The 11,632-nt window shown below is 30.6% G+C and overlaps 1 protein-coding gene across 1 annotated transcript; it reads right to left on the bottom strand.

Annotated features, from left to right (window-relative positions):
• Positions 1-258: 258 nt before the first annotated feature.
• Positions 259-3,390, bottom strand: LOC115960741 (myrcene synthase, chloroplastic-like). Its single transcript, XM_031079723.1, has 7 exons — positions 3,123-3,390; positions 2,744-3,020; positions 2,060-2,435; positions 1,695-1,913; positions 1,276-1,414; positions 917-1,165; positions 259-689 (listed from the first exon to the last, which is right to left on the bottom strand). Exons 1-7 carry the CDS (start codon positions 3,348-3,350, stop codon positions 378-380), a joined length of 1,800 nt encoding a protein of 599 aa, XP_030935583.1. The 5' UTR covers positions 3,351-3,390; the 3' UTR covers positions 259-377.
• Positions 3,391-11,632: the final 8,242 nt, after the last annotated feature.

Here is an 11,632-nt window from a genome sequence, read left to right as displayed (position 1 = left end):
GTACTGTCTCTTTCATCTATTAATGATAGTAATTCCAGCTATCCATAAAATAAACCCTACCAATAGCGAACTAGCTTTTATATCATGAATTTTTTAAAGAACTAGGCATTACTAGTGCAGTAAGGAAGAAGTAATTAACTTTTAACCCGTAAAACTCACTCATCAATGGAAACAACAATACATTCTTAACAAATATATTCCAAATGAAAAGGAAGAAAGGAAAAAGAAAACATGAACTACAATTGGATAACATAGGAATTAAAGTAAGAAGACAGTGTGAGCCACTGGCTTTATTGATGGGTTCTACTTTCCTTATGACTCCGACTATTACAATTGTCAAACTAAAACTTAAAAGTTACATCCTTATATATCAATAATTAATCACATGAATTTTTCTTTAATGGAATGGATTGAACAAGTAATGACAATATACAGTCCTTAATTTTATGATTCCCAACACCATGTCCATCTCCATGGTGGTACATGAAGTAGGTCATCCTTGGAGCGTTGAATGTCATTTCTATAAATGTTTGAGACAAGAGAGAACTTGTAGCTGGGCATTCATTCATCTTTTTCCATGTTGCACTAATCATACACCTTATGTACTCACGGGCGTCTTCTTCACTTGCACCAGTTTCATTCATGTAACACTGAATCGATTTAGGAACATCACCTCTTTTTAACTCATCCTGAGATTCCATATATCTATGTTAGTGTAAAGTATTTTAGAGCATGCAGGTTGAAACTCCTAGGATAGGGTAGTTTGTGGACAAGGTTCCTAATAAAATTAATGGAGAATCCATTTCACAAAAGAATATGTCCAAGCCTATAAGTATTTGTGTACATACTACCATGTTATCTACTTATTTGAAATTTAATTCACATTTAGATTTGTAACGTTGAATATGAATCATACCGGAGATGTTCCAAGATCATTCTCAAGTCGTGAAATCAATGATGACCAACGGATGATGTTAGGGTACTCATTCAAGTAATCCAAGGTTTCCCTTGTTAGTGGATTTGTGACACAAATATAAGCCTGTACCATTTGATTTGGTCCTGCTATTGAAATCAATGCATTCTCAATGTATTCCTGAAGGCTCGGTGTATATCCGCTGCTGTGCCACTTTGCCTCCAACAAATAAGATCTACATAAATCTGCCCACTAAAAAAATTATAGAGAAACAATGACTTAGAGTTAGTATAACACTTATATGTGTTTAAGAAGAAAATGTTGAGGATTTATATTGATGAATTTAGAAATGAAGTCCATACCACTTTTTTAAGGTATGGGACGATGTTGATTCCTTGTTCCTTAAGGGTGTCAAAAGCCATTTCATTAACTGAATTGTATAGAGCAAAGAAACTTGTCTTCATATAATCTGGGAGCCCATCCATTGCATTGACATCCCATCTGAAATTACAAAGATCGCCGTTATATCTATATGTCACACAAAGATATCTTTAATGCATTTGAGGTGTAGCATTATTAATATTAGAAACAGAGAAAGTCTGTAGACACAAGAAAATTTGACAAAAAAATTTTCACTCGACTGATGTAACTGATTGTTAGTGGTAGGTAAAAAGTAATGTTAGTGATAGGTCCAAATAAAAATCAATAAAAACTTATTAACTCAACTGTAATAAAAAATGTTGTGAAATTTTTTGTGTCTATAGTATTGTTCATTACAAACCTCTCAATAGCATCTGTGAAGCGCTCAAGTTCATCCAAAGTGCCATATACATCATAAATATCATCTATTGTTGTTATCAGGGCATTGCACTTTGTTGACATTCTCCTACAATTTCCAAATTGCGGCTGAAATATAAATCCCACTGACCATAAGAAACACTCCAGCAGCCTATCCCTCACAAAGCTCAAATTCCCTGCAAGGCCTGTGCTCTTCCACCATCTTTGTATGAATCAAAGAAGAATATATGAGTGTTATAATTACAAAAATTAATGCTTCTTTCAAATTTAGTAAATCAAACAAAAGCTTAAAAGGCTATTACTTATTTAATATCTATTTTCTCATGTTGCCATGAGATTTATTTTTACCTTGATAATTGTTTTAGTTCTTCTTGGTAGACTGCTTGTACCATGTTAAAATCCAATTCTGCAAGCTCAAGCAAGATAGGGTTCATGTCTTCTCTGCTTCTATATATGTCAATGAACCACCTTTGTTCCAACCTAAGCACCCTCCGATGCAATGGAAGCTCCAAAGAATGGCTCACCAAAGTAGAAAGATTTGTATCTTTATTCTGCATAACATATTCTTCTAGATGTTTGGTTGAGAAATCTCTTGCTTCTTCCAAGATATTTTCATTTTCTATCGAAAGGAATGATGCTTCATACAAGGATAGCATACTCTTTGTATCCTCACAAAGAAATGCTTTGAAACTCCCTCTCTGGTCAGTGAAACTATTGAATACTTCTGTAATGACCAACACGACAATGTTAACTATAAATGAAGTGTGAGGGATTAAAGCTCAAATAGAATTTTTTAGGTATTATATTCTAGGTTCTTTAATTAAATTTAACTATATGGCTGCATTAATCAACAATGTTATTTTTTTCAATGACATTAAATTCAACCATGTGTTTTATTGAACAAAATGACTACATGGTTGAATTTAACCTAAGTTATTACAACTCCTAATTAAGAAACTAAACTTCATTTTTATCTTACGTATAAATATCATCTTGTGATTTTTTTTTTTTATAAAAAAATTCCTTTAATACCTGGAGACACAATATATCCATGTTGTCTTAGGAGTCTAAATTTAAGAGCTGTGGCATATAAATTCTTCATCTTCCACATATCCGTATCACTACCATGGTCAATATTATCGTAAAGTCCTTCTAATATTCTCTTTATTTCTCCCTCAAAGTGATAAGATATTCCCAATTTCTGCAAGATATCTATCAGCTCAAGTTGCTCTAAAGGATCCACTACTTTGTGAAGCATCATCCTCACTTGTTCCTTTAACATATTATTTTGTCTAGTGCACGATTCCCCCTACATCACAATTTTAACATTAATAGGGTATAATCAGTTTCCATTATTAACAATTACTATCACTAGTAAAATTAACAAATGAAAACAGGAACACAAGCGTACCGTATATTCATTTCTCAATGACTGAATGTAGTCATAGTGCCAATCGGTAGGTTTGTAATTTGCTGATCGCCTCAAAATAGTGGAACTGTTTGATATTTTGCTGGCTGGCATGCATTGGACAACGATGCCACTTCTGGATTTTACAAGTGAGATAGGACCTTTAGATGGGATAGGTGGTAGTCTATTGAAATTGCAGATAGGGAGTGAAGCAAGTAGGTTAAGAGCCATTGACTAAGGTCTTTGGTGAAGCTACTACGTTTTTTAGTGGAATGGGTTACTTGGGAACATATTACTTCACATGGACACCTTTATATAGCCCTTGCGCCTTGACTAGGGTTATAAATGAGCTGTTGGGTTTGGTCAAGAATGAAATTCATTTAGTTACCAAACGAGCTATGTTTAATATAATTTTTTTTTAATTTTAAAAATATTTTTTCAATATGAAATTTTATAATATTATAATTATTAATAGACATTTATTTGACCATGTTTGTATATGGAATTATATATTCTAGCATTAGATATTTATTATTATTGTTTTTTATATGGAATTCTAGTTTACATGGTGAGCACTTTTAGTCCCTGATATTTCAAATAAGTTATTTTAACACTTAAAGTTTCTCAAAAGAAAAAGTCCTTAAATTTTTTAAATCTGCCCACTCCCCCTTCTTTTTATTAACAAAAATTTTAAATTGTCAATAAATTATACATTTTTTAGAAGGCTAAATAAATTTTACTTAATTGGTCCCTTGTTTGTTTTTTATGTTTTGAGAGGAGAGAGATATAAAAGGGTAGCAAAAATATAAATTTATCCCTACTTTTAATAGAGGTGAGTAATGGGAGACAAATAAAGCTTACTTTAGGTGGGTAAAATGCCAATTTTTAAACCGCGGGTAAGTAAAGTGTTTTTCGGGCAAACCACAAGCGGGCAAAGTGTAATTTTCCCATTTAAAAAATATGCAAGCTAATACCATGTATCTTTTGAACTATGTGATTATAATTGTTTTTAATTGTACTCATGCATATACACGAAGTTGCACACTAGTTGTGATAAAAGTTGTAGACTTTTTTATGTTTTTAGCATTTTTTTAGTTTTTTTTTTTTTTAAATAAATAAACGTGTTGAATTGAGCAACATGGCCTCGTGGAATTTAAACCTTAATAGAAACTAATTCGCCAAGGAAAATGTTAACACCTAATTAGTGTTGTGGTCAAGTCAACTGACCCCATGAGTTCAATTCTACCATGTAATTCAAGGATTCTATGTTTTGGGAATTGCTTATTGATTTGTATAATATGTAGAAAAAAAAATCAAGGGCTAATTTATTTTCAAAAACTAAAAGTAAATTATTTGAAATAAAATTGAGACAAAAAAAGCTATGTAGAACCCGCAAATAGTACATGAAATATACAAAAAAAAATTAGCTTATATCTAATGCCAAATTAGCTTATATCTAATGCCAAACGAACACTTAAGCTTATGGGGACAACATTAAAAGAAAATAATAAAAAATTTGATCCTTATATTCATTGAACCATGTTGAATTAGATCAACACTTTATTTTTTCAAATTCTCTTTGTAAAAAAGTATGGTCAACTAGTTGATAAGGTCCACATTGTAGATATGTTCTTCAAACTTGATCTATATCTTTAGGACAATAATAAAAAATTTTCTTCTTAAAGAAGAATCCAAAGGAAGATTTGCAAATTCTATCTCAATACAAGTTTGTTTAGAATTTTCTGGACTCATTATTACATTTAGGATTCTCCACAATCTCAATTAACTACAAATATACATTTTATATATTAAAACAAATAAACAAAATTAGCCCATCTATAGTTACTAACAATTAAAGTAAGAGATTAATTAAAAGGCCAAAAGCTTAGACATATAATTTGATTACTCAAAATATTGAAATAACTTGAGAAAATAATTTAATCTAAAAGTGTTAAAGGTATAGATATACTTGAAAATTTATTGCCTTGCTTCCTTTTTGATCCTTTTTTCTTTTCTTTTTTTCTATTTTCTTCTAAGTATTAAACTTTTGGATTTATGGCAAAATTCGTACTTCGAAACCGTGAAAAAGTAAGATATAGAAGAGAAAAAAAATTATAATGGATGCGGTAAGGTTTTGCTGAAACTTAAAATTGAAAACTGAAAATACTGTAGCAAAATAATTTTTAAATGTGTGAATAGTGCTGTGGGACCCATTTTTAATGAAAAAGTTGATAAAAAGTGTAATTTGTGGGTCCGTGAACAATGTGCACTGTTCACTGCAGAAAGTCAACAATTGCGGTTACTGTTCATTGAACAGTAACCGCAATACTCCAAATGAAAACGCGTGAAAAAAAAAAAAAAAAAAAACAGAAACGCAACGCAAACGCAAAAAGCTGGATCCAAACCCAGCCTGAGTCACACGGGCTGAGTTTCGGAGAGGAAATAAAAATTAAAAAAAATGTTTTTTTTGAGAAGCACGTGAACATGGGACATAAACCTGCCAGTGGGTTCTGTGTACTGTGCATTGGACCACTACTTCTTTGGACGTCCAAATTTTGCGATGAGATGTGTCACACTAATGGGTCCCATACATTATTTACAAGACCCACAAACTTCTTTTTTTAGCAATTTTTTCATTAAAAATGAGTCTCATGGTACTATTCACATATTTAAAAATTATTTTGTTACAGTATTTTCAGTTTTCAACAAAATAAGCAGTATCCAAACGGACCCAAAACCTATGTTTGGATAGAGCTGAAAAGTGTTTTCAGCTGCGTTGTGCGTTTTTCAGTGGATCCCGTGTATTGTTCACAGGACCCGCAAATACTTTATTCAGTAAAAACAACTTTAAAACTAGGTCCCATGGTGCTATTCACACATTTAAAAATTATTTTGTTATAGTGTTTTCAGTTTTCAATAATAAACAGTATCCAAACAGACCTTAAGTAAAAATTTTAAAATAAAATTTTTTTAAAAAAAGTGGTGTGAACAGGTAAAAAAAAAGGAAGACAAGTTTATCCGTACAAGAGATGTATTTTTGTTTTATATATATCCAGACCTCTTCTAGTATCAAACTATTCCCTTTAGTATGTGCAGATCTTTCATCTCACACACACATAAAGTTATTACAAAGAGAAATCTCATATATAATTTTAATCATGTATAATTTTAAGAAATATTACACCCTTCAATTACCTGTTATTAAATTTATATTTTAGTACAGTAGTACCTTCCATATATATACTGGAGTCTGGATCTATTCTGTTTAACCATAGGGTTGTGTCAACGGCACCTTAACAACAGCTTCATCTTCTTCTTTTTTACTTTTTTTTGTACAGTTTTTTTTTTTTGTCCTCTTTTGTAACTTTTTGCAGCTTTATACTATTTTTTACACATTTTTACAACTTTTGTGGCTTTTTAAATGAAAAGTACATCCTTAAGAAGCATCACACCCCAACATTTGCCTTAACCATATGCAACGAAAGGAAGGATCCCTTTCTATCAAAAAAAAGAAAAAAAGAAACAAAGGAAGGATCCAAATATCCAATCCAATACATGTGAATCATGTGATGTGCCTGTGCCACACTGACCAGTTGTTTTTTTTCACATGGCAATATTAGACCGTCGAGTCTTTTGGGTTAATATTGTAAAATTCAAAGTTAATTTGCGTTATACGAACTGTTCAAAGATAATTGGGAAAATGAGGAGAGAGACTGAATTTCGGCAATGGCATTGCCGAAATTCAGCCAAAAAGCAGGAGAGAGAATAAGGAAAAGGAAAAAGTAGGAGAGAGAATAGGGAGAGAGAAAATGTTGAATTTCGGCAATGGAATTGACGAAATTCCACTGCCCAGTTTTCCTACCGAATGCTATGTGTCCGAGTGTGCCCGAGTGTAGAGTGCTCTTAAAAAAAAAAAAAAAAAAAATCGCGGCAATGTCATTGCCGAAATAGGGGAATAAATTTTTTTTTTTTTTAGCAATTGTGATAATGGCATTGCCAAAAATGGAAAAAAAAAATGGTTTCGAAATCTCTGGAAGAGTAAAAAATAGGTTTCATGTCCACAATATTTTCACAATAAATCACATATAATTAGTTATTATTAGTTAAAAAAATTGTGACAACTAATTGTGGCAATGTCATTGCCGAAATAGGGAAAAAAAATTTGTGGCAATACCATTGCCGAAATAGGGAGAAAAATAAAAGTGATAAACTATTTGAGGCAATTGCATTGCCGAAATAGGGAGAAAAAAAATTGGAAATACCATTGCCGAAATAGGGGAATAAATTTTTTTTTAGCAATTGTGACAATGGGATTGTCGAAAATGTGAGAAAAAAAAGAGAAAAGGATTATGGCAATGGGATTTCCGAAATAGGAAAACAAATTTCGACAATTCCATTGACGAAAATGTGGGAAAAAAAAAAAAGATTTGTGGGAATCAAAATTTTTCCCCTATTTCGGCAAAATGTGAAAAAAAAAAAAAATTACGGGATTATTTGCAAATTGTTAAAAAAAAAAAAAAAAAAAAGAGAAAGGGCATGGTATTGCCGTAATCCCTCTCTTTTTTTTTTTTTTTTTTTTTTTTAACAATTACGGCAATGTATTGCCGTAATTGTTAAAAAAAAAAAAAAAGAAAAAAAAAAAAGAAGAGAAATGGATTACGGCAATACCATTGCCGTAATCCATTTCTCTTATTTTTATTTTTATTTTTTTTAACAATTACGGCAATGGTATTGCCGAAATAGGGGGGAAATTGTTTTCCCCCTATTTCGGCAATCCCGTTGCCGTAATTTTTTTCTCCTTTTTTTTTTTTTTTGTTTTTTTTTTTTTCACATTTTACCGAAATAGGGGAAAAATTTTGATTCCCACAAATCATTTTTTTTCCCACATTTTCGTCAATGGAATTGTCGAAATTTGTTTTCCTATTTCGGAAATCCCATTGCCATAATCCTTTTCTCTTTTTTTTCTCACATTTTCGGCAATCCCATTGTCACAATTGCTAAAAAAAATTTTATTCCCCTATTTCGGCAATGGTATTTCCAATTTTTTTTTCTCCCTATTTCGGCAATGCAATTGCCTCAAGTAGTTTATCACTTTTATTTTTCTCCCTATTTCGGCAATGGTATTACCACAAATTTTTTTTCCCTATTTCGGCAATGACATTGCCACAATTAGTTGTCACAATTTTTTTTAACTAATAATAACTAATTATATGTGATTTATTGTGAAAATATTGTGGACATGAAACCTGTTTTTTACTCTTTTAGAGATTTCGAAACCATTTTTTTTTTCCATTTTTGGCAATGCCATTATCACAATTGCTAAAAAAAAAATTTTATTCCCCTATTTCGGCAATGACATTGCCGCGATTGCCTTTTTTTTTTTTTTTTAAGAGCACTCTACACTCGGGCACACTCGGACACACAGCATTCGGTAGGAAAACTGGGCAGTGGAATTTCGTCAATCCCATTGCCGAAATTCAACATTTTCTCTCTCCCTATTCTCTCTCCTACTTTTTCCTTTTCCTTATTCTCTCTCCTGCTTTGTATTCTCTCTCCTGCTTTTTGGCTGAATTTCGGCAATGTCATTGCCGAAATTCAGTCTCTCTCCTCATTTTCCTAATTATCTTTGAACAGTTCGTATAACGCAAATTAACTTTAAATTTTACAATATTAACCCAAAAGACTCATTAGACGTCGGTTTGGACAGTTGGCAGATCCAGCAGATGATTTAAGATGTAACTTGGATCTTTATAGGTCCAAGTCCTTAGGTTTTTTATTTTGGATTGTGTTAACGGTCACGGGTGCCCATTAAACACACCTATTTTTTATTTTTTCTTTAAAGATGGAAATAATTCTTCAATGATTTATTAGTTGAATTATAGTTTAATTAGTTGGGTTCAGTTAATAAATGCACTTTTTTCAACAACAAAAAATAATAATAATAATTGATGCATTTAAACATTCATTAATCATATATTTTAATTATTTTATAATAAAAAATTGAAAATTTGAAAAATAAATAAAATCTATTACTTTTTTAATTTTCTATAAAAAATTTCATAACTATTTATTAATAGTTTGCAGAAGAGGGTCCTTTTCTGCGGAATGCAGGACAGGGTCCTTAAAAGAAGAGAAGCACCCTAATAAATTATATGTCCTTGAAAAGGGCCAATAAGCTTAATGAAAAAACCTGCTGCCAAGGCTGTGACGTCAAGGCTGTGACGCCGAATATGATCAAACCAAAATTGTCGTGTCTTCCGATTTTTCTAGCCACGAAAAAGTTCTTAATTTTTGCGCCCACTTGATGAGTTGTGCCACCACTTGGTAATATTAAAAATTAAAATTTTCCGTCACAAAAAAAAAAAAATAATAATAATAAAATTTGAAAAAAGTTCAATTAGGTTTTAATTGAATCTCAATTTTGAGCTACGTGTCTCATTTAATTTTAAATTTTTGTATCAAACGAGTTATTGAGTGTAAAAATAAAAAAAATTCAAATCTAATTAGATTTTAAATTCAATTTTAATTGGAATCCAATTGTATGCCACATGCCTATTTAATTTTTTTAACTTTTGTGGCGAGTGAATTATTAAGTGCAAAAATCGAAGAGTTTAAATCTAATTAAATTCCAAAAAATGAGAAATTATTATATATTTTAGAAATGTATGATTTAAGAAGGGAAAATTATGCTTTACCCACCTGTAGTTTGCCCGAAGAACACTTTGCCTACCTATAGTTTAAAAATTGGCACTTTACCCACTTGAGATAAGTTTTTTTTGTCTCCCATTACCTACCTCTGTTAAAAGCATGGGTAAATTTATATTTGTGCTACTCTTTTATGTCTCTCTCCTCTTAAAACATTAAAAAAAAAAATTAAGGGAAAAGAAAATCTAAAAGCTAGGTTTTATAAAAATTAAAACCTAGCTTGTAGATCTTAAACATGATATTGACCCGTCACAACAATGCTCCGGACTTGCAATTTGATTAAAACAAAAGTTTGTTATGTTAAAACAGTGTTTTGGACTCTCACATAAGGGGTGGGCCTCACAGGTTGGTCCCCCCATGAAGCCCACCCCCTATGTGAGAGCTCGAAGCATTACTCTAGGGCTATGTAAGTATTTTTCGTTCAAGTCAGGGTCTTCCTACAAAAATAAATTATATATATATATATATATATATATACACAAACACACTAAACTAACCTATTTTGACCATCCTTAAAAAATATTTAACACTTTGACTTGATAATCACAAGAATTTGGGTTCAACAAAATGCTATGTCCACAACATTTTCACAAATAAGTTCGCAACAAATCCTATGTGGTAAGCTGACATCATTTTTTTATTTACTAATAATAGCATGTCACATAAGATTTGTTGTGAAAATGTTGTAAATATAGTATTACTCCAAAAATAATTCTAGTCTTTAAAGGACCTAAACATAATCCTTAACCCCTTAAACAAAAAATAAAGGCTTAAATAATAAGCTGACATCATTTTTTTATTTACTAATAATAGCATGTCACATAAGATTTGTTATGAAAATGTTGTAAATATAGTATTACTCCAAAAATAATTCTAGCCTTTAAAGGACCTAAACATAATCCTTAACCCCTTAAACAAAAAATAAAGGCTTAAATAATAACAATTATTAACCCAAAAAAAAAAAAAAAAAAAAGACTAGGCCAAACAGCAAGTGAACAAATTAATTCAACAAAAATCCTATTCAAAAAAAAAAAATATATATATATATATATATATAATTATTCAAATTTGTAACTCGTTCAATCTGTTACATAAAAATAATCGTTAATTTCATTTTTCCTAAAAAAAAAAATGGATAACAAGAGAAATATCGTGGTCATGAGTTCTCCTTGATAAAGCCGGCAACTATGCTATTTTTCATTTTGTAGTCGCAACAATTTTTCTCTCTTTAATAACTCGGGTCAATTGTAACAAGTATTATTTGTTTCTCTCTCTCTCTCTCTCTCTCTCTCTCTCTCTCTCTCTCTCTCTCTCTCTCTCTCTCTCTCTCTCTCTCTCTCCATTTTTTTCATCTCTATTATCATTTCATACTCTCTCACTTCTCAATTTCCGTTTTATCTCTTATCAATCCTTTTTTTCCTTTTTCTCTTTGTTAGTAGAAGGAAATTGTAATGGTTTATTTATTTGCATTTTTTTGTGACGTTAATATATTTAAGTAATTTCTTTATTAATTTTTTTTATAATTTAGGTGTTTTAGTGACCATTCTAAAAAACATTTTTAGAGCCATCACTGATTATAAAAAATATTAAATTAGTATAAATTTTTTTATAATTATTTTAAAACAATAAAATCATTTTTTGAAAAAATAAATTTAAATAAGAACGGATATAAATTTAATTTTTAGAAAAAGAAACTGAATAGTTTTTTATCCTCAGTTTCTCTTACTTATCAACCAATAAAATAAAATAAAGTAAAATACACACCACCAAGACAAAAAACAAAATTTTCTTATCACCAACCAAATAGA

This window comes from Quercus lobata, chromosome 9, assembly GCF_001633185.2.
Source record: "Quercus lobata isolate SW786 chromosome 9, ValleyOak3.0 Primary Assembly, whole genome shotgun sequence".
NCBI lineage: Eukaryota > Viridiplantae > Streptophyta > Magnoliopsida > Fagales > Fagaceae > Quercus > Quercus lobata.
This window is presented reverse-complemented; position numbering and strand designations above follow the sequence as displayed.

What these genes read in the sequence shown, in the direction of transcription:
- LOC115960741 (XM_031079723.1), bottom strand. Translation starts at nt 3,350, where the DNA reads ATGGCTCTTAACCTACTTGCTTCACTCCCTATCTGCAATTTCAATAGA. An exon ending in CATTGAGAAATGAATATACG is followed by an intron (nt 3,021 to 3,122) that starts GTACGCTTGTGT and finishes ATTGTGATGTAG; the next exon opens with GGGGAATCGTGCACTAGACA. An exon ending in ATGATCTTGGAACATCTCCG is followed by an intron (nt 690 to 916) that starts GTATGATTCATA and finishes ATGGAATCTCAG; the next exon opens with GATGAGTTAAAAAGAGGTGA.